General features: G+C 44.0%; 1 protein-coding gene across 1 annotated transcript in view; it reads left to right on the top strand.

The window, feature by feature from the left end:
- Window positions 1-9,102, top strand: part of CNX5 (co-factor for nitrate, reductase and xanthine dehydrogenase 5) — a 77,597-nt gene extending 68,495 nt beyond the window's left edge. The window contains exons 10-11 of the mRNA XM_086526759.1: window positions 8,099-8,218; window positions 8,681-9,102. Coding sequence (XP_086382885.1) covers window positions 8,099-8,218; window positions 8,681-9,037 — 477 coding nt within the window. The 3' untranslated portion in view covers window positions 9,038-9,102. The remainder of the gene's footprint in view (window positions 1-8,098; window positions 8,219-8,680) is intronic.
- Window positions 9,103-24,378: the final 15,276 nt, after the last annotated feature.

Below are 24,378 nucleotides of genomic sequence, written 5' to 3' on the forward strand. Positions count from 1 at the left end.
GGTGGACAGGTCCAGGTTACGAGTGCCCCTGATGCGTCACATGATGGGTGACGGGTGCATCAGTAAGGGGGCATCCCGTAGGCTAAGGAGGAAATCCGAACTGAGTAAGAAAATACGCGTAAGAACGCAAGCACAAGAATAAAGATGGGTTCAATGAATCTTTTTACGAAAATCAGGAACAATCGCGGGAAGGCAGACGCTTTCCCGCGAGGAATCTATGTTTGCATTGCATTCGTGCACGTGGTTGCATCCAGGGACGCCTGGGAAGTGTTGTGAAATGCATTGGTTTTAACTTATAAGGTTTTATTGAGTTTTTGGGCAGGTTCAGACCAATCTTAAAATATGCCGGCCGCCCACTTAATAAGTGGGCAGCCACTTAGAAGATAAAGCAACAAAACCAGCCAGCGAATTCTCTCTCCCTATTTGAGGTAGAACAACGCCCAAAAAAAAAAGAAAAAAAAAAGAAAGAAAAACGGCCGCGATCTCTACGCGAGCAGCTATTCATGCCGTGGCCAGGGAGCTATAAAGGCACCACATGCCCTCACTCAAAGGAGGTACCAACGTCAGCAAGAGAAGACTTTGCCGCCGCAAGAGATCGCGAGACTACGAAGCACGGAAGTCGTTTTTTCCCGCGCAAGAGCGACAGGTATCTATTGTGGATTCGCCATACGAATTGTTGTCGCGTGTTTGTGTGGTTTGTTTTGCAGGAATCTCCTGTCTTACGGGAAGGCCCTTCACGGGAAGTACGGCTTCACGCCTAAGTCACTTACGGGAAAGTACGGCTTCACGCCTAAGTCCCTTACGGGAAAGTATGGCTTCGCGCCTAAGTCCCTTACGGGAAGGAACAGCCTTGTTCCCAAGCCCTTTACGGGGAAGCACGACCTTCGGGTCTAAGATTACAGAATGGAGGGGTTTCCTCGGGTTCTCGTGCTTGTATAAGAATTCTCCCCGAATAAAAGAATACTCTTAACGGGGGGGGGGGGGGGACCAGCCCATCTTCTGGTCCCCAATACTGTGTCGATCTTCTCCCTTCTCTCATGTTTTCAAAGAATTATAATTTTCAGATTTTTCAAGTGCTCGTGTACGCTCCCGTTTTGTGACACAGGAGAACCCAAACGCTGAGATACGGACACTCAAAAAAGAAGTCTGAGCCCTTAAACAGGAGCTTATTGATAGAGTAAGCAATGGACTAGAGGAAGGCGAATTTCAGCCCTCGGTAATAGATGAAATCAAGGAAATCAAGGAACCGGTAAGGATGATCACAGAGGAAGAGAAACTGAGTGTGGCAAAGACATCTTCATGGGCGGAGATGATAACAAAGACACAGAAAAAGGCGGACGAGGCCGAAAAATGGATTGAGGTCGCCAAGAAAGGGAAAGGTCAAGAAACTCCTTGTACATCGACGCTTATGAACATGACCCTCGAAGAGGAACAAAGAAGGCGGATGCGAGCAGTGCATGTGAGAGTGACCGGTCTCAAGGACATAAACAATGTGGAGAAAGAGGTCACAAGCCTTACATCCATGATGGGGATGGACAAGCCTTTGCACACAAAGGCATGGAGGGTAGGTAAGAAAAGTGATGGCACGGGAGAGTCTTCAAAGGGGAGAGCTCTCATACTACGCTTCCCGTCGTTGGAAGAGAAGAAGGAATTCTTGAGGAAGAGGCCTACTCTCAAAAAGACAGGTATTTTCCTCGGTGATGACCTGACTTTCTCACAGCTCGCACATATGAGAGAGGTAATGCCAGAGATTACAGCGGCAAGGGAGAAGGGAAAGATAGCCTTCTACAAAGATGGACGGGTGGTGATTTTAGAGCGGCGCACTGCATGACAGTGCGAGACCTATGGGACCACACTGAAGATGGCTACCTGGAATTGTAATGGGTCTGTGAGGTTGGACGTGGGTGCATTTGAGGACAGTTTCAAAGACGAGGATATTGTATTCTTTCCAGAGACTCATCAGGCCCCTAGACAGGTGATGCCACATGTGGTGGGATACAGATTGGAGACAGCTCACATGACAAATGCGAGATCTGAGCATGGGAGTAGAGGTTCAAGAGGAGTAGCAATGCTATTTAGAGAGGAACTACAACCATTATTTCATATTGTACGAAGAGATGATCATGCTAGATATATGTGGGTGAGACTGAGAGCTGAGACAAGTCGATTCCTATATATTGCCATATGTTACTTTCCTCCCAGTACATCAGTGTATGCTGCATCCAGAGGGCAGTTGCCTTTCTCTATTCTAGATGATGACATTTGGGAGTTTTCTAGGGATGGTGATATCATTCTCCTAGGGGACTTCAATGCCCGAACGGGCAACTCGCAGTCAGTCCTCTACGATACTTCAGATGAGACGCTTAGAGAGCTGGATGTGGGTGAGTTGGGACTTGAAAGATGCCAGATGACAGAGAGCAGACGGAGTATGGGAGATACCTCATGGAAATGATGACTACACATGGATTAGCCATACATAATGGCTTACAGCGATTTCTTGGAGCAGCCAGTTTCACATGCTTTCCACACAGACATGGGGCCAGTACAGTGGATTATGTTATGACACAACCGAGCTTTGTCCCTGCATTCAGGATTTCACAGTGGGAGCCAGGCCAATGGGCATAGCAGTAGATCATGCTCTCTTGACACTGTCCGTTAAATTTCAATATAGTACAACCCAGACATCAGGAGGCAGGTCACACACCCGCTATACATTTACACCAGAGACTGATTTCGTTTATATAGAGGAGATCTGGGACCGTCTATTAGAAGGCACAGTTGGCACAAATGGTACAAGCCTCTCAGTGGAGGAGTGCACCACTCTACTAACTGAGACACTGCATGGGGCTGCATCAGTGGCATACCCACACACTCAGCCGGGCAAGAGACGACATTTTGGGAGCATGCCCCAGAATAGTTGGTATGATGAGGAGTGCAGAGAGATGAGAGCCCAGCTTCAGAGGGATCTTCTTTTAGGAGTCATCACTTACAGACAGTCTCAGATTGCTTTCCGACGCCTTGTGCGATGGAAGAAGCGAGCTTACCTAGCTCAGATGGAGCGAAACTTATATCAAATGTTCTTGAGTAGGGACTCAGGAGAGGCATGGCGACTCTTCCATGAGCACGCCCCTCCCCCAGTGATTACTTCACCTGATGTGTGGGGCCAATATGCAACATCATTATATACGGTTCCTGGACAGGAACCCCTTCCAGACCCTACCAAGCCTTGCCCAGCTACGAGCACTTTCTTTACACTTGAGGTGGTACAAAGGGCCATCGACAGGATGAGGATCGGGAAGGCATATGATCATGACGGTCTAGTAGCGGAGCACTTTATACATGCCAGGGATATGTTGATGGAGGTTCTCGCAGTGTTGTTCAATCGTGCCATGTTTGAGGGATTACCTAAGACTTGGAGGTTGTCGAATATTGTGCCCATCTTCAAGGCTCGTGACCCTACAGAGCCTGGGAACTACCGCACTATTATGGTTGGACACACATTGGCACGGTTGTATGCATCTATTCTGGAGCAACACTTGAGTAATTGGGCAGAGGGCGAGGGTGTACGAGCAAAGGGTCAGGCCGGCTTCAGGAGGGGTTTCTCCACTCTTGATCATATTCTGACACTCAGGGCCATCATTGAGGAGGCCATAGCACATGGGAGACGGATCTATTGTAGCTTTGTGGATTTTCGCAAAGCATTTGACATGGTAACAAGAGCTCGATTGATGCGCAAACTACAGGAGATGGGGGTGCCCATAGAGGTGATTTGGGGGATTATGGCTTTGTACAAATCAATGATGGGACATGTACGCACTCCGGAAGGGGTATCTGATTTAGTTCGCTCCACTATTGGAGTGAAACAGGGCTGCCCATTGTCTCCTACTCTATTTGGTATGTATGTTGATGAGGTGTTTGATTACATTGACAGAGAGGGTGACAGGGGTGCCCAACTGGCAGGGACGTGGATCCCATTGTTGCTATATGCTGATGATATTTTGCTGATATGTGACTCACCAGAAGGTATGCAATGACATTTAGATGCACTACGCAGTTTTGCAAAGGATACTGGATTGTGTGTAAACCTAGGTAAAACCAAGGTTATGGTGTTTAACACCACACCGCAATGGGTCAGGAGATCAGTACCTAATTTCAAATATGGTCAGGAGAATGTGGAGTATACAGATGCATACACTTACCTGGGGGTAGTCTTTACTGGACCGAGATTTTCTTTGAGAAGAGCAGCCGAGACTAGACTAACTAGAGCTGGTGCGGCTCTGGGAGGAATGGAGAGGATGTGTTCGCAGGTTCAGTTCCAGGAACCTAGGACAAAGTTATGGCTCTTTGATACTTTGGTTGCCTCTACTATGTTATATGGGGTGCAGGTTTGGGGACCTTCTGTAGGCCAGGATGGTTGGAGGCGTATGGAGAAGCCCCTAGTATCTATGATCTCTCGGCTGATTAGAGCCAAGGCTTCCGTACCGCATGATATCATTCGAGCGGAATTAGCTGCCCCCCCTATGGAGATTGAGGCACTTACCAGATCAGTCTCCTTTGTACACAGTCTGTGGGATACTACCAGAGACAGATATGCCAGGGTGGCTCTAGAGTCCTCCAGACAATTAGCTCTTAATGGGGATACATCATGCTGGTATGCACAGATGGCATCATGGTTTCAGACACATGGTTTCACCATGGATAGGTTGCCTCCTTTTCAATACTCTCTACAGGCACCCTTGAGGTCTTTGACGCGTGTAGAGATTAATAGACTCATTCGTCAGGATCTAATCCAGTTGGACACGAGGAGGACATGGATAGAGCGGCAAGCCGATATAGGAGTTGGGCACAAAGATGGCTAACTATAGAGAGCATCTTCTCCACCTCATGGGGGATGGGTTTGTGATTCGACCTAGCTATATGGACACGCATTTTTCTCATGGTTTGCGTTGTGCCATTGGCCAGATACGCACGTCCTCACATTAGCTCGAGATTGAGACTGGCAGATTCAGAGGGACACCAGCAGATAGCAAGATATGCCGCTTATGCCATCTAGAGCCAGAGACAGAGGTACATTACATATGTCATTGCAAAGTGTACTATGAGATACGAGGCCGTTTTCATTGTCTATTCAGAGAAGGTTTTGGGCCTCTATCTAGGGTCATGAGTTATGAGGATTAGAGATGTCTTGGGCTATATCTACTTGAGTTACACAGGCATAGAGAAACTTTACTGAGGAGAGCTGAAGAGAGACAACCCCAGAGACAGATCACAGATTTCTTTACACTAGATATTGTACACCCAGAAGAACAGACAGAGGAGCAGCCAACAGTGGAGAGGTCTGCCCGCACTACTGGCATTCTCATAGACCGAGCATTGGAGCTAGGGAGATCTAGACGACCCCGATGGAGAAGAGGAGCTACACAGTTTCGAAGGAGGCTACAACAAAGGATTCGAGCCATACTTTTTCGTCGTCTAGAGTGCAGATGAAGATGGATCTCTATGAAGATGGATCTCTACTTCCCTCCCATACTGTCTACACATTGTACTGCTTAGTTCACAGATTTCATGCCTTTTACCTTTCACACCTATCAGCTTAGTTTAGGATTCCGCAGTATTTATATCTTGTTATCCTAGTTTAATTTATTTTGTTAATCTGGCTTTGTATCAGATACACCGCATTGTAACTTTTTGGTCTCATAGGTCACTTTGGCCTTTTGAAGACGTTAATATAACATTTCTCTCTCTCTCTCTCTCTCTCTCTCTCTCTCTCTCTCTATACATTGTACACCACATGTACCACCCTACCACACCCTTTTGCATAGTATAGGCTCATTTCAGTTTGTACCCTTTTTTTTATTTTCCGATGCTTAGAGCATCAACACATGTATATGATATTGTCTCATAGGTCGAGTTCGGCCTTTCGAAGACGTTAATAAAGCTTTCTTTCTTTCTCTCTCTCTCTCTCTCTCTCTCTCTCTCTCTCTCTCTCTCTCTCTCTCTCTCTCTCTCTCTCTCTCTCTCTATACGTCAGGATCTGATTCAGCTAAATACGAGGAGCACATGGATACAGCCGACACAGGAGTTGGGCACGAAGATGGCCTTCTACAGAGAGCATCTTCTCCAACTCACGGAGGACAGCTTTGTGACTAGGCTTGCATACATGGACACACTTATCTCATGGGATAAGATGCGCTATTGGACAGACATGCACATCCTCACATCAGCTCCAAATCGAGACTGGCCGATTTCGAGGGGTGCCGGCAAGAGCTAGGATATGTCACCTATGCAACTTAGAGCCAAAGACAGAGCTGCACTACACATGTCACTGCTCGGCATACTATGAGATACGCGGCCGCTTCCACTGCCTGTTCAGAGAAGGGTTCGGACCTTTTTCTAGAGTCATGAGATACAAGGATCAGAGGTGTCTCGAATTGTTCCTGCTAGAGCTGCGCAAACTTAGGGAGAGCTTGCTGAGAACATCAGAGGAAAGACAGTCTCAGAGACGAATCACAGATTTCTTTACACCAGCCAGAGGAGAGCCAACGGAGCAGTCATTACAGCAAATCTCAGAGCCTACTCATACTAGAGGTACACTGCTTGATCGAGCCACGGAACTTGGGAGATCCAGACGTCCACGACCTCGGGGGGTCTCCCACTACCGACGAAGGCTGCAACAAAAGATACAGATCACTCTAGCTCGACATGGAAGACGCCCAACCAGAGTACTAACCATGGAGGAGGTCGATGAGATCCGACAGCGACCGAAGAGAAATTTCATCTGAACCCACAAACCCCCCCCCCCCCCCCCCCTTACTTTCTCCTTAGCGTCTTAGTGTTAGTTCTTTGTAACTTTGTAGTTTCCGTACTCAGACATGGTATCAGATTCACCAATTGTAACTTTTTGGTCTCATAGGTCATTTTGGCCTTTTGAAGACGTTAAGATAACATTTCATTTCTCTCTCTCTCTCTCTCTCTCTCTCTCTCTCTCTCTCTCTCTCTCTCTCTCTCTTTTATGTGCATGCTCTGGAATTAATGGTTTTTATACCTAATTTGGCCACCGCCTCTCCTTTCGTCACCATGAACAGGCATTTATCTCTCCTTTTTGGGGGTGATTTGACCTAAGGAAGTAGGCTAAGCTTATTCCCAACCTTAGTGCCTGATCCATCAAAGTGGCAGCGGAAAAGCGATTCGGAGGATGAATGGAGCAGCAACCGGTGTGTAGGCAGTCCTCTCTGGATGTGGACAGAAGCCCTTGGATGTACCACGATGGAAACTCCTCTGGATCAGCCCCGAATAGCAGGCAGCCTTCTGCAAATAAAGGTTTCCCTCTAGGGATGAAGAACCAGCCCAGGAGATGATACAACGTACCTTCGAATGTGCCATGGAAACTCCTCTGTATCAGCTCGAACAGTGGGCAGCCCTCTGCAACACTGTCCGTGTTTGAAATAGCTGTTGGCGAGCATTCGTATAAGCCAAAGTTCCATATTAATTTGTTGTACTTTAAAGAATTGTGTAACCTCTGTTTTCACTTTTTCAGAAATGCTTTAGCATCCTAATCCTCAGCTACCAATGGCAGGGCAAGGGAGCGATGACCAATTTACGTGTGGCTAGTTCAGGAGGGCATAATCGGGTGTTGAATGTCCAGTGCTGCTGACTTAAAATTTAAGCATGTTGAATCATCCTAGTCTTTCTAACCTGGTTGGACATAGCTTTGGATATAAATCTCGATGTTTTGGTTGATCCTTGTTGTGGCTTGTTGGTGATGACGTTATCAGGGATGTAGTAGTATTTAATCTTATGTTTTCACGTTTATTGCTTGCACTTTCCTTTAAGGTGAATCTTGGCATTCATCTTAGAAGGGAGTTGAGGATCGAGGTGAAGGGTTGTGAATGAAGTATGATTTAAGGGGTTGCGAGAACTCTTGAGAGGCTCCTACTAGCATGTGATGTCTAACATCTCTCCAAGTGTATATACAAATTTATATAAATTGAGTTACTTTTAATCCTATCAAAAACCTTGTTCATAATTCTTCTTTCTTATGTCCCTACTACAGCAATTCAGATTCTTGTTTAATTTTTGTGATTGGTATGGTACTCAGGTGAAGCTAAGAAATAGAAATCCCGACTGCAGTATCTGTAGTGAAGGTTCTCATGTAACAGCAAGGGAGATTGAGGGGCTGAACTATGAAAGCTTTACAGGCTCATCTTTGTCTGACAAGGTAAGGGCCTTTGTTGAACGGAGGCATTTGTTGTGACAGAAGCTCAATATGCAGATCCTCAAATGAATGCAAGCTCATATGTTTGTCTATGAGTGGAGCATACACTGGCTTGTCATTCTACTCCACCACTGGGGATGTTTGTTGTTATGCATGATGAAAGCTGCCTGGGGTGTCCACCTCAAAAGTGAGTTCATCGAAAGGGTTTACAGAGTTTCAGAATTTGAAAAAAAGTAAGAGGTTTATGGAGGAAAGGGGTCATTTAATTAATGGTACTATGTATGGCAATATGTACAGGGATTTTAGAAATACCTCTTGAATGCACATGCTAAAGCTTATTTTTGGAAGGTGAAACCGCGGGTGAAGCTAATGGTTTTTTATCATCTTGTGGCTGTCTGCCTTGAATATAGCTATAGTTGCACTTTCCTTTATCAATACATTATGTTGGTTTCTTGATCATTGCAGAACCCAAAACCTCTTAGTGTGATTCCTGAGTCGCAAAGAATAACTGTGAAGGAGTACCATGGTTGCTTGAAGGAAGGGCAGCCACATCTTCTGCTGGATGTGAGGGAAGCCCATCAATACGCAATAAGTGCTCTTCGAGGTTCACTTAATATCCCATTGGCAGCGTTGAAGGACAGGCTTTCAGAAGTTGAAGCAGCATCACAGGAGTCACCAGTTATTGTTGTGTGTCGAAGAGGCAATGATTCACAATTAGCTGTTAAGTTCTTGAGAGAGAGTGGTAAACTTGAAGCTGTTGATATTGTTGGAGGCTTGGAATCATGGGCAAAAGATATTGACCCACTTTTTCCTATTTATTGAAGTGAAGATGTAGTATTTCCTGTCCACATGTATGTTAATTCAGGCTGCTCTTTGTTTTGGATTCATTTTTCTTTGCATAGAGTGATTGTCCAGTAGTCACCTAATAGAAGAAAATTTTTGCATGTGGTGAGCTTTTCAATGAGTATCAACGTAGACTAAAAAATAAGTTCAACAAGTCCTCACTGTTTAAGAAGACCACAGCTCCTTTGTTGTAAGCCAGTTCTTCTCTAGCAATACAAGGGGAAGATTGGAATGGATGGCGTCGCGTGCTTACTCAGCCACTAATTGTATGTATGTTTATATACATCTATAACTTGAGGAAAAACAAGGGTATTACATTATTTTTCAAGATAATAAAATTCAGGGATCATGAAACGGGAGTTGGAAAGTAGCTTGTAGCTAGTAAAACTTTCTATTGTGCAGGGAAAAAGGAGGGTGGGGATCAAAATAGACAACAAGATGAGAAATTTCACTAACATACAGCCCATAACTTTTATTGTTTTAACTAATAGCTAGGAATCATGATGAATAGTATACATCATCTAGGAAGAGAGAAGAAGAGAAACTTTGATGTCATAGAAAAAATTTAAGAGACCTCAAAGATCTATTCATTAAGTCTTGAACTCAAGATGTTATATTCCACAGGGAACAAGGATAACCAATCTAACACACTTGGGTGATAGAAAGGTTACTCTAGTTTCCTCTTCTTATTCACACACACACACATATTGGCAAAATAAAGTTTTCCTCATCAAGGCTTAGCTACCTTTTGATCTTGGCTATGCTTAATACCAGCATTATAAGCGACTACGTTAGCCTCTTGGATTGTAGCTTGTCTAGAAGATCTAACTCTTCTTGGTTCAAATCTTGGAATTGAACCACACTTTTTAGAAGGTTTTGCCATTATTTGCTAGACTTCGCATGCATTGTTTGTCTTGTGAAAGGAATATTTCTTCACCTTGGGGTCAAGTTTGCCTTATTGGTTCTTTTCCATGGTTTAAAAACCTCTACAAATGTGCTTCATTATAAGGAATTATCCCTTGCCAATAGTCTTTGGGTGGCTGCTCCTTCTGAAGTTGCTCTATTGTAGAATCTTGTCCTTGGTTTTCTTGTTATGGCCCTTTAAGGCTTGAATGACATACCTTGACTTAGATTTCTCTTTCTCTATCACTCTGTATGATGGTGGTGTTATTCCTTGGGAGATGTTCTCCTCTCATCCTTCCGCATTGCCTCTGATATCACTATCTCCATCAGAAAAGTGGACGAGTCCCCTTCGATGTAGCTATTGCAAAGTATTGCCTTCTTCTAAAGTGATCACTTGCTTCTTGCTTTGAGTAATTCTATCCATGAAGGATGGACATCCTCTCTCTTGCTCCAGCTTATGTACTCATGCACGATGAGGTGGTGTATGCCAGACCTACAAGTCTCTTGCCAATATTTAAGGTGAGGGGCCTTTGTCCTTCACTTAGAATTTGGGTTTTTGGGTTACCTTGTCTTACACACTCACGCGAGAGAGAGAGAGAGAGAGAGAGAGAGAGAGAGAGAGAGAGAGAGAGAGAGAGAGAGTCTTGGTGGTGGTCTTGCTTACTTGTGAGTATATTGAGCTTGACTCCTTTCTATTCCACATGGAGATTGTGGAAGAGGCTTCTTCTTCACAAGTTTTTACTTTAAAACTAATTTTAAAGCTTAAAATTTTTGTTTTCTTGGTTGTTTCTTACTCTGGAAGAACTTTGTAAAGGTCTTTTTTGCTTTAAAAAGGGGGGGGAAGTAAAGCTTGATTGATTTTGATACTAGCACTTGACTTGATGTATAAAATTTGTTATACCTCTAAGATTCGATTGGGAAGTCTACTCACTCTGGTTTTTTTTAACAAGAAGTCCTTATGGGGAAGGAGTATACACCTTTGCTCTACCTAAAACTAGTGTTGGTGGTAGTTGGGTGTGATTCTTTACCAAGCATTGTTGTCCCATACTTCACTATTGGTTGATGGAAATCTTGGCTCTACTATTTGACCTTGCTAGCTAATGTTGTTGGAGTTTTTGATGACCTTGATTTGTCTTGGAAACTGGAATCTTGTGCTGAGCTTCTTGGGATTGGATGATCTTGACTAAACCTTTGCACAATTGGATTAAGAAGATTTTTTCTTTGTGATATGGTTTGGTTACTAAACCCCTATTTCAACAATTCCTAAGGCCCCTCTAGTGTTTTGGCCTGGCCTATATTCTATTGTTGACTGCTTTTTCAATTTTGCTCAATAAGGTGGCTTTAAGATTCTGAAAGCTAAAAAACATTGGTATGAAATAGGTAAATATGACATTGAAATATTCCAAAGCTTAATTAATTAGTCGCTCCAGAGATAACCAATCTACCACACTTGGGTGATAGAAAGTTTAGTTAATTTTCCTCTTCTTATTTATGCACACATGAGAAGAGAAATTTTATGTCATAGGAACAATCCCAAGAGACCTCAGATCTATCTGACAAGTCTTGAACTCCATCTTATATTCCAAAGGGAACTAGGATAACCAATCTACCACACTTGGGTGATAGAAAGGTTATTCCAATTTCCTCTCTCTCTCTCTCTCTCTCTCTCTCTCTCTCTCTCTCTCTCTCTCTCTATATATATATATATATATATATATATATATATATATATATATATATATATATATATATATATATATATATATATATATATATATATAATATCACCACACTTGGGTATATATATAATATCACCACACTTGGGTGATAGAAAGGTTATTCCAATTTCCTCTCTCTCTCTCTCTCTCTCTCTCTCTCTAATATATATATATATATATATATATATATATATATATATATATATATATATATATATATATATATATATATATATATATATATATATATATATATATATATATATATATATATATATATATATATATATATATATATATATATATATATCACACACACACACACACACACACACACACACGTTTGAGAAGAGAATATTTTACTTTATACAAAGTCATGCCTTTTGAGCTTGCCTACCTTCCATCACTTTCAAATTGATATGATCTTACGTTGCTTCATTCACAAGAATATACCTAGAATCTTGCATGGTTTCAAAGCATTCTACTTGTCTAGATAGGCATGGCTCAATTTGAGAATACGGACAACAAAAAGTTTTGTGCAACTCAAAATGAATCATCATTATCTCTTCCTTCACATCTTGGCATAATCCATACCAAAGCCCACAGGATCGACCATGTAAGTGCAGGGAGGAGATCTTTTCAAAAAGCTAAATAAGTGTATAAGTTAGGGGTAGGTTCCCAATAATTTTTCATTTTGAACTTATAAGTAGGGGGATGGGAAATAAGCCTCACTTGAAGGGGGAAAGGGGAAAAGAGAGGAACATACATTCTCTCTATAAAGTCTATCCATAATATAAAAGTCCATTGACATATATAGATAGACAGTTTCATGAATACATTAGATGCCAATATTTCTAGCACAATTTTTGTAATTCCCATTTGATATCAGTTGTAATTCCCATCTAATATTAGTTGAAAGTTATGATTTGATATTGCAAGACCTAAAACCTTTTCATATAAATCAACTCAAGTTTATCCATTCTCACATGCTGCCATTGAGGATTACTTAATGAGTACTTTATTTTTGTTCTCTCTTATATTGTTAAGGTTATTTGAGGCTCAGGAAATACAATAATCCCACCAAGCTATAATGGCATAAAATAATGCAAAGAAAACACAAAAGAGAATTTAACTACACCTCAATATATTTGTTTTCAAAGAACCATACAAAACCACGCCTGTACGGTAGGGATTTGGTAATTTTTTGCATTATGGCTCTTATAAGCATAAGAAGGGGGTAATCATTACAATGTACTAATTGTAAAAAAAAGGTTTCCTATGACTTTCTGCTTGCAGATGGCATGTCCCTTTCTATAAAGTGTAAATATTTCTCATAGCTATGTATGTGGATAAGCTTGATGCCTTTCTAAAAGTATTCACAGCGTACATTTTTATCAACAAAATAATTTATGGATTATGCTAGATATAGGAGGTAGCAAGGAAATCTCTCTCTCTCTCTCTCTCTCTCTCTCTCTCTCTCTCTCTCTCTCTCTCTCCCCCCCTCTATGTCACAGATGCTTGAGAGTCAATCTTCTTGAGCAAGCACTAGAATATTCTGAAAGGTTCTAGAGGATTCTAGAAGAATGGTGTGAAAGATGCTTGTAGATTTGGGGAAAGTTCTAAAAGGTTCTAGAAGACGGCTTGCATCATCGCTCATGTCATTGCTTGTATTATCGCTTATGTCTTGCCTACATCATCGTCTGCATCATTGCTTATGCCATTGCTAGCATCAGCACTAGAAGGTTCTAGAAGGAAGAACCTAGAAGGTTCTCAACCCCCTTAGAAGGAAGATCTCATTAGTCCTTAGTATAAAGAGAGGTCTTGGCCTACAAGCCCCTCACTCTTGCCAACACCATTTGTTGTGAGGCTCCTACAAGGTAAGTCCTGTTCTAGTTCTTCTCTTGTCTTCGAGTCTTGTTCTTGTAATCAAGTCTTGTCTTGTAAGTCAAGCTTTCTAACCCAAGTTTTGTAATGAAGTTTTTTGATCAAGTATTAAGTCTTGTAGCCAATGTTCTCAGAATTTCATTCTGAGGTCATCTAAGCCACCGTTCGGCTTCGACAAAGGTCTGCGCAGGCCATTTTCGACTACGTGGTCTCGACGGGTGCAGATCCGACTCTGCAAATTTGGGGTTTTTCGGCCTACGACTGCAGGTGCTGAGGATATCGACACTCCCAAAGTGTTGATTTGTGGTTGTCTACACATCGAAGGATGGCTCACAGTTCTTGGAGGCCTGTCACATACGACACGAGCGCATCTACACACAGACTGTAGGCGACATCCACTAGTTCATCAGGTAGCTTGTGTTTGCTGCTTGATATTCCAGATTTCATCCTGACATTGCAGGTACTTCCACATGGGATGTATTGTCAGAGATGATGTATGTCTGTTGAGGGATTGCTGGCTGTGAGTCACGCAGCAAACAACCGCCGCAGCGGTTACAGTATACAGTGGGAAATTTGTGGATGTATGACTTTGTGGGAAGTCTATGTACTGTCAGATTTACTGCAGCCTTTGTTGAGGGTCGAGTGAGGTTTTATTGAGCTGGGGGATTCTCGAATGTTGAGATCCTTTCGGTGATACAGGTCTTGGAGCGATCCCTCGAGCACCCTTAGATAGGCAGCTAGGATGTATTGACTGTGAGTTAGACAGTTGGGATTGCATCTTTGCTTTACTGCCGTTGAGGCATTGTCGCAGTCTATGCTTACAGGACAGTGACAGAACAGTCAGAGACAGTACAGGTGCATGACAGGTTTACTCACAGCTTACAGTGTCAGAGAGACAGTGTTTTTGAGCTGTTTTTTGGTCTGTTTTTTTTAGTACACTAGAGCCATTTTACAAAGGAGACTCTGCCGAAATTTATGCAGAATCTGAAGCTTTCTTGGTTCATTTGACAGGTTGATATTGGTTCAGAGGTTAGTTTACAGGGGAAACTCTGCCAAACTTTTCCCAGGAAAGTAAACTACTGTGAAGCGTAGCTATGGCTGGATCACAGGACACTGCTCTTTACAATATCAAGAAGCTGGATGGAACCAATTTCCCATTGTGGAAGAAGCAGATTTGGCACGTGTTGGTACAAAAGAAGCAGATAAAACCTATAAAGCTCAAGGGGATAAAACCAGAAGATATGGACGAAGATGAATGGAGCGAAATGGATGAATTGGCACTTTCTACCATTATGCTGAAATGGATGACATTTGAGTGTCCGATTATACTGAACTAGTGTTAAGGCACTGCAAAGCAAATAGAGCACGAAGCTGCAGAACATTTGAGAAAATTGAAGCTTAATATTTAACAAAGTGGACTTAAATAAAGATTTGCAGAATCTTGAAGTTAGTTGAGGCAGATAAAGCGACAGGAGGGAATTTTGGTCATCATCATTAGCTTGAAGTTTGATTAACTATCTTGTTAAGGCTCGATGTCGTTAACGGGCTGATTAATCCTATAAAATGGGAGCTTAAACTCCTAATTATCAGATGATCCAAGTGACGATGCTGCTAACAGCCCCCACCTTGGCTAAGGATGCTGCTAATTGGCACTTTCTACCATTATGCTGACTTTGGCAGAAAGCGTTTACTTCAATGTAGCAGACGAGATGTCGGCTTATCAAGCATGGTTAAAGCTGAGTGATCTTTATGAGAAGCAGAGTGCAGCTTCACAGGTATACTGGCTTAAGAAGCTTGTTGACTTGAAGATGAAAGAAGGGACACCTATGTCCAATCATCTGAATGAATTCAACACAATTTATAGTTAGTTGTCAGCTCAAGGTGTCAAGTTTGATGAACCTGTTAGATCTATGTTCCTGTTGATCACATTGCCGGAAAGTAGGGACACTTTTCGCACAGCTTTGAGTAATTCTGCACCTCCAGATGGTTTGAACATAGCAGGTGTAGAAGGAAGTCTGCTTACTGAAGAAACCAATAGAAAGACAATGGACAAAGGCAAAGGAACAGCCTTAGTTGTCAGGGGAAGGACCAAAGAAAAGTACAAAGGTGGAAAGAGGAATCAGTCTCGTAGCAAGTCCCGCAGTGCTAAAGGCAAGAGTGACATAGAATGCTACCATTGTGGCAAGAAGGGTCACATGAAAAGAGACTGCAGAGAATGGAAAGCAGAAAAAGGCAAAGAGAAAGCTGAAGACCATGGTGAGAAGAACAAGTGCTCAGTGAAGATTCAAGAAATAAATGTGACAAACACTGTTGTAGAGGATGACAGTCTAGTGTTAAGAGACATCTACTTCTTGAAGAATACAATGGACTCATCTCTTCTTACAGCATTTGATGGAAATGCACTGAGTGACTGGATTATAGACTCAGGGGCATCACTTCATGTGTCTCCAAACAAGGAGTGGTTTACTTCTTATGTGACCACTAAAGATCATGTTCGGCTAGGCAATGGGCAGACATGTGAGATCTTAGGTGTTGGAGATGTTCAATTTAAGTTTCAGAATGGCTCTTCTTTCATGCTGAAGAATGTGAGACATGTTCCCGCAATTACTAAGAGCTTAATCAACACAGGTTTACTTGATGATGCTGGCTACGTCACCACTTTTGGACAGAACATGTGGAAGATATCCAAGGGTTCTATGACAGTAGCACATGGAGTAAAGTCTGGAGGACTTTACATGATTTATGTATCAAATGTCTCTAAAAATGTAATCAATGTAACCGAGCATCCGAACGTTTCTTTGTGGCATAGCCGGTTAGGACATATGTCCAAGAAGGGAATGGAAATCTTGTCTCGTTCTGGTTATTTGCTTGGATTTTCATTTAATGATTTTGAATTCTGTGAACATTGTCTGTATGGTAAGAAAACACAGCAGCCACATAAGCATAGAAGCAGTAGAAGAGATACACAGTTGGCACTTGTTCATAGTGATTTGTGTGGACCTATGCCTAACCTATCTCTAGGGGGAGCTTCTTACTTTATAACATTTATAGATGATTACTCGAGGAAAGTATGGGTTTACTTTCTCAAGCACAAGGATGAAGCGTTTAGTGTTTTCAAAACGTTTGTGACACTTGTGGAGAATCAGAGTGGCAAGAAGCTTAAATGCTTACGCACTGACAATGGTGGAGAGTATATTTCAAAGGCCTTTCAGGACTTTTGCGAGTCAAAAGGTATAAAACGTGAACTTACTGCTCCTTACAATCCTCCTCAAAATGGTGTTGCTGAGAGGATGAATAGGACCATACAAGAGAAGGTCAGAAGTATGTTGTCTAATGCACAGCTGCCAAATGGTTTTTGGGCTGAAGTTGTATCAACAGCTGTTCATCTTGTAAATAGATCTCCTAGCAAGGTTTTGCAGAAGGATTCAGTGCCAGAGATGGTATGGTCAGGCAAAATGCCCTCATACAAGCATCTCAAAGTCTTTGGTTGTGAGGCATATACTCACGTTCCAAAGGAATTTAGGAACAAACTTGAGCCAAAGAGTAGAAAGTGCATCTTTCTAGGCTATGGTAATTCTGGTGAGATGGGGTACAGACTTTGGGATCCCGAATCCAGAAAGGTTGTTCGCAGCAATGATGTTCACTTTAATGAATCCAAATATCATTCTAAACCAGAGAGGGTTGAGGAGATTAGAAGAGTTGTCTTCAAAGAAGATGGACCTGCACGTGCAAGACAAAATGTCAGGGCTCAAGAGGAGCAAGGACAGGATAGAGTGGAACCACAGGTTGTGGCAGAGCTTGAGCCACCTATTGTGCGTAGATCTCGACGTGTCACGCGACCTCCTGATAGGTTTGTTCCATCTATGAACTATGTCATGTTGACTGATTGCAATGAGCCTTCATGTTACAAGGAAACAGTGCAAATGAAGGACTCCGGGAATTGGCAATTGGCCATGCAGTCAGAGATGACAGCTCTGCATAAAAACCAGACATGGAAGCTAGTTAAATTACCACAGGGCAAAAAGGCTCTACCCTGTAAATGGGTTTACAGGTATAAGATCACCGCTCATGGTAGTCAGCCAAAGTACAAAGCAAGGCTTGTTGCCAAGGGCTTTAAGCAAGAACAAGGCATTGACTTTGATGGTCTTCTCTCCGGTGGTCAAGATGACTACATTGAGATGCTTTCTTGCATTGGTTGCCATATTAGATTTGGTGTTGCACCAAATGGATGTCAAGACATCGTTCTTGCATGGTGATTTAGATGTGGAAATTTACATGCAGCAGCCAGAAGGGTTTGCTGAGAAAGGCAAGGAAGATTGGGTATGCCAGTTGTTAAAGAGTCTTTATGGCTTAAAACAATCACCGAGGGCATGGTACCATAAATTCCACAAGTTTATGCTTTCTCAAGGCTACAAACGTAGTGAGTTCGATCACTGTCTATATACAAAGAAGGCTAAGGATGGCAGTTGGCTGATCCTTATTTTGTATGTGGATGACATGTTGATTGCTGGCAAGCACTTGGAAGAAATTTCAGCTTTGAAGTCAAAGATGGCAAAATCGTTTGACATGAAAGACATGGGTGAGGCAAGTCATATACTTGGTATGCGCATTGAGAGAGACAGATTAAAGAAGTTTATTTGGTTATCTCAAACAGAGTATATTGACAAGGTTTTGCAACGTTTCAATATGGAGAAGGGAAAGGCATTGAGTGTTCCATTGCCACCATATGTGAAACTTAGCAAACAAGATTGTCCTGTGTCTGAGGAAGAACAGGCTGAAATGGATAAGATTCCAGATGCATCTGCAGTGGGTAGTTTGATGTATGCAATGATTGCTACTCGCCCAGACATTGCATTTGCAGTGGGAGTAGTAAGTCGATACATGTCAAACCCAGGCAAGAAACATTGGGAGGCAGTGAAAGGAATATTGAGATACCTGAAAGCTACAAAGAGTATGCGTATATGCTATGGGAGTCAGGAGCTAAGTGTAAAGGGTTTTACAGACTCAGATTATGCAGGTGACTTAGACAACCGAAGGTCTACGTCAGGGTATGTCTTTACATTGGCTGGTGGAGCAGTATCATGGCGTTCTAGATTACAAGATTGTGTTACTAAGTCTACTACAGAGGCTAAATATGTTGCAGCATCAGAGGCATGCAAAGAATCAATTTGGCTTAATCGACTAGTAACAGATTTGGGAATCAAAGAAGAGATGCCTGTGTTATATTGTGATAGTCAAAGTGCTATACAATTGGCTCGCAATCCAGTTTATCACTCAAAGACAAAGCATGTGGATGTGAAGTATCATTTCATCAGGGAAATACTCGAGGATAAGCAACTTTAGCTTGTCAAAGTTCACACCACAGAAAATCCTGCTGATCTACTTACAAAAGGACTTCCCTCAGAGAGCTTTGCGCATTTTCGCAAGCAGTTAGGTGTAGGGTAGTACATCACTTCTCTACATCTCTTGTATATTAGCTTGTATAGTAGCTTCTCTCACACTTAAAGTACCACATTGGACTTTAAGTGGGAGGTTGTTGGGGTATAAAGCCCAATGTGGTCGCCCAGGTAAGTGGGCGGACCACTAGGTATGTACACATATTCTTTTGTAAAAAATCTAATAAGAACTCACTATGCTCTACCCATTACAGTAGAGCGAGTTCACCATATCGTCGTGCTCTTCTTCTCGCACTCTCTCTCGCGTCGCACTTCCGCTCGTACTCCTTCAATATCCTTGTGGTAGATGTAATTCTCACTGTATTATTAATATCAAACCATAAATAAAGCAACAACAACAAACTTAGTGTCAACCATGTATGTAGCGCTCATCATTGCTTTGATCACTAGTCGTAATGTGTAAGCTTCACCAACAAGAAACAAAGAAAAAAATGCTCTTTCACAGTGTGTTGTGAAGCATCCATACCTCACTTGCCTTACTAATTCAATACTTCTCGTTGTATGTCATAGGAGTATAGTCAACACTCCACGTGTACTCTCTCTCTCTCTCTCTCTCTCTCTCTCTCTCTCTCTCTCTCTCACTCTCATGTAAGTTTAAAAGGACTACATGAAAGGGTGGATTGTTAATGGTGGATTTGTATGAAGGTAGGTGAGAAACAATTCATGTTTCCATTGACATGTTGGCAAAATTAGAAGGTACAATGCAAGGGTATCTAGGAAGGTGACACAATTCCTAGAAGAAAGTCAATCTTGAGAAAAGATGTTGCGTAGGTGCTTGCCAAAGATTGAAAGGATAGACAAGCCATGGCATTGAAGTTGATGTAGGCTTTGCTACATTGTGGCATATGAAACATGAGTTGCATCACCATGCCTCAATTTTGTGGAGTTTTCAAACATGTCAACTTGAATATAGGATGTGATTCACACTAATTCACATTGACAGTTTTGAGTAGAATTTACGAGACTTAGCTCAAGAGTTCTTGTAGGAAAAAAGAAAAGAGCTTGAACATATGATGTGATCCACACTAATTCACACTGACAATTTGGAGTAGAATTGATGAGACTTAGCTCAAGCGTTCTTGTAGGAAAAAGGAAAAGAGTGTGAAGGTTTTAATGGCAGATTAAAAGGATAGCAAATGGTCTGCACAATTAAATTAGGAATTATAGCAGGGCTACAGTGTCACTTCACAGGACGGACATTTGGACAGTTGGTTACAGTTGGTCTGGTTCACACTGGACGGACCCTCTGGGATGGGGAGTGACACGTGGCAGGGTATCGCCGGTGGTCTAGTGGACATCGTGGCCAGGTCACCACCACCACTCACTTTGGAGATAGACTTAGCTAACTAGACATTTATGTGAGTAGTAGCTGGTGGGTCAGGATCATCATCTTCTTCACTTCTGGTCCAATTACGTAGTTTTAGAGTGAGTCTATCCACAGAGCACGTCTTCACCATCTCGGCACATCTGAGCCTTGACACCCCCATTGTACCTGTGAGTCTTCGGGTGGAGCTGAGTGTGCTGCCACGCCAGAGCCTGTATCAGTCTTTGAGATAGTCGAGTCACATGTTCTGGTCTGCTCTATTGATGTCTATTGTTTCCTTTCTTTTCAGTCTGTTTGAGTGAGATTGTCACACACATTGCACTGATGACCACCCACTGTAGAGAGCACAACACATTATCCGCGCTTCAGGTGCTCTCATTTTGGCGATCACGATGGGACCTCAACTGAAATCTCACTCTGTGAGGTGGAAATCTTGAAGCTAGCTGGGTCTATCTAGCTTCGCCTAGCTTCGTCGACCTTGCCTTGCACTGTTCTCATCTCACCTGGTCCAACTGGTCTAGTCCTCTCTGGCCATGCTCCAACCTGTCCTCGTCCCTGGTCTAGACCTCCTCGACCCTGGTCTAGTCCTCCTCGTCCCTGGTCCAGCCTGGTCTAGTCACTTGCCTGGTCTAGTAGAGTCTAGACCATGGTGTCTTCAGCCAGTTCAAGGTTTTCTTGCCCAAAGCTTGGTTGGTTTGGTGGTCGTTGCATGACCCATACAAGGCGGTCAGTTGAGCGTCAAAGCGCACTCCTGAGTCCTCTGAAGTACTACAACAGAAGACGACCCTTGGAACCTGTTAGAAGTCCATCAACCTCATCGCCCATACCTCCACATACGACATCACCCATTCCTCCCTCCGGTTCCACATCTTCCAGATCACCTTCTCTAGTAAAGCTCTCTAATATTCTGCTACAGCAAGCTACTGAGCAACAGGCTCAGCAAGGGGCCATGGAGCCGTTGGCTAGTGTTTTGGCTAAGGTAAACATCAAGTTCCCTACATTCAAAGGAGTCTCTTCAGAAGATGCTGACGACCATGCAAGGAGGTTTGTATCTCTCTGTAGGGGTCGTGGTCTTAACAGGGAAGATGCTTATTTGGTACTCTTTCCATCCACCTTGGATGGCTTAGCAGACAAATGGTACAGCCAGTTTGCAGAGAACCATTTTGAAACCTGGGCAGCCTTAAGACAACAGTTCTGTGCAGCTTTCATGCCAGGTGACTACCAGGAGAAGGTGTTGGATGAGTTGGCCAACATGGTGCTCCAGCCAGAGGAGACTTTTGCAGAACTTATGATGAAAACCAAGTCTCTGGTTGCCAAGCTTCCCCAACAACCAGGTGAATTTATGGTTAAGAAGTGGGTAGAAAAGGCGCTTCCCAAAACTTCTCAGCAAAAACTACGAGAGTCTCCGACCCGACGCCACTCTGGAGGAGTTCATCGCAGCTATTACTAGGATAGAGGGGGCTAGGAAGCTGTTCACCAACCCCCCTCACATAGAGACCCCCTCTGTGTTTTTGGAAAGTCCTTCTGATCCTTTAACTTCTTTACGCAAGGAACTGGAAGCCCTAAAGTTACAGGGAGCTCTTCAAGAGGAGAGGTCCTTCTCTCTTAGACAGGAGAAGCCTCCACATCACGAGGCATTGGAACAGATCAAGCGTGAGCTAGAAGAGCTCAAGGGTCAGCAAGAGACTAAGGATACGGTTTGGTGTAGCTCATGCCGCTCTCCAAGGCACCCTCCACATGAATGCCCCCTTCAGGTTTATTGCCACTTCTGTGAAAAATCTGGACATGAGGACAAGGACTGTTACTACCTCAAGGGATTGCGACAAATACAGCAAAGTATTGGTCCTACTCTTCAACAAGGGCCAGCACCTGCATCCAACATGGTTTCTCCTTGTGGCCATCCACACCATATGCCACAATTGTTGACAGCCCCTCCTATGCAAGGTATGCCAAGTACTTTTCTGTCTCAGAGCTTTTATCATACCCTTGCTCCCTCATCGCCTCAAAGCTTCTATGCCTCCACCTCCAACTCAATGCACCAGGAGCAAGGACCACCTCGCCCTTCGACTCGCCCTTTGAATCGGCCCATTTTGTGCTACAGATGCGGGGAATATGGGCATTACCAAAGCAAATGCCCCCTGCCAGAAGGGTCCCCTCCTTGCTGTCATTGCCCTGAAACGAAGGATCACTACAGTAAGGATTGCCCTAAACTTTGTGCATCCACGGATTCGAACTCAAGTCAAAGCCAGAACGAGTTTGCCTTTCCCAAGCTCAATTTGATAACAGTGAGCACCGTTTCTCAGTCGCCCCCTTCTACCAACGTGGTTACCCCTCAAAATAAGACACCGCAATTGGCAGAGGAGCCATCGAGCGTCCTCACCAGGGCCCAGAGAGCCGCTCTCGGTCTTAGCATTCCAGCAAGTTCAACTCCCCCACACATTCTCACACCAGTGGATACCCTGCTTGTAGACAGCTGTTAACAAGCCATCCCCCAGTGCCATGAAGGAATCCAAATCTTTGCTCTCCGATCTTGATGAAGCTTTCTTGGAAGCAGTTTCAGCTGCTCCACTCCTGCTGCTCCACTCATTGATTATAGAAGCCGTCGCCTGATAGTGTCCGTTTTGGGTTGGCATCAACCTGATGCCCGAGTTCACTATGTTAGCTCTAGGTCTACAGCCTACTCGCCCTGCTCCCTTCACAGTTACATTGGTCGACCAGTGGACAGTCTACCCAGTGGGCATAGTGGACAATGTGCCTCTGCAGGTACAAGACTTTACTTTTAACTTGGATTTCGTTGTTGTTCGTCTTCCCAGGTTGAGGGCGGATTTCCCTTGCTCATTGGAAGACCATGGCTGCGACACACTAAAGCACTTCATGATTGGGAAAACGATGCCATGTGGATACATACTTCTGTCTCCCCGATGCAATCCATTCTCTTAGAAGGAGGTATGGATCCCATGGTGCAGCAAGTCTCTTTGTCAATGGAAACCAACCCTGAACAAGAACAGCCTACTCCACTTGACGGGTCAGACGAGGATCTATTGGAGTGGTTGGATGCTACCAAATCTCTGCCCTGTTATGGAGTCTCTATTCACTCTTTGCCTGAAGGTACAACCTCTTCCAATTTTTTTCCACAGTAACTAAACCTAATGAGCCATTTGAGCCAATTCAAAGGTTGAAGGTCACAGAACCTACTCATGATGCGCCCTTGGTGGAAGCCTTTGAATTTGGCGAGCCTATGAAGAAGCATAGAAGCGGGAAGAAATCTCCTCTACAGGAGTTCACACCCCCTTGAATATCAGTCCCATTGGTTTCTGCTTCCCCGACCATGACAAAGCTCTCCTCTGTGTCTAGAAAACCTCCTTCACAGAGCAGGTCCTGCTTGATGAATTCCCTTCTCTTGATAGTTTGCTACCTCTTCGCCGTTTCCCAACTCCCAACTCTTCCCACCCCTCTCCCAACTCGTCCCCCCTCTCTCCCAACTCAGCCCCTACCCACCCCTCCCTTTACCCTCACCCTAACCACCCCCTCTCTCGCCCTAGTCCCTCCCCCTCACCCCCTTGCCCCCTACCCACTCGCCCTCGCCCCCTACCCCACTCGCCCTTGCCCCTCACCACACCTCGCCCTTGTCCCTCCTCTCACCCCCTACCCACTCGCCCTCGCCCCCTCACCACCCCTCGCCCTAGTCCCTCCCCCTCGCCCCCTACCCACTCGCCCTCGCCCCTCACCACCCCTCTTGCACTCGCCCCTACCCACCCCCTCACCTTCCCCTTGCCCCTACCCTCCCCCTCACATTCCCTCGCCCCTACCCACCCCCTCGCCCTAGTCCGTCCCCCTTGCCCCTTAAGTCCTCGCCCCTAGTCCCTCCCCCTCGCCCTCTACCCACTCGCCCTCACCCCTCACCACCCTCTTGCACTCGCCCCTACCCACCCCCTCACCTTCCCCTCTCCCCTACCCAGCCCCCCTTGCCCCTACCCTCCCCCTCACATTCCCTCGCCCCTACCCACCCCCTCACATTCCCTGCTTTTACAGCTA

Source organism: Adiantum capillus-veneris, chromosome 13, assembly GCF_014529385.1.
Source record: "Adiantum capillus-veneris isolate H3 chromosome 13, ASM1452938v2, whole genome shotgun sequence".
NCBI classification, from domain to species: Eukaryota; Viridiplantae; Streptophyta; class Polypodiopsida; order Polypodiales; family Pteridaceae; genus Adiantum; species Adiantum capillus-veneris.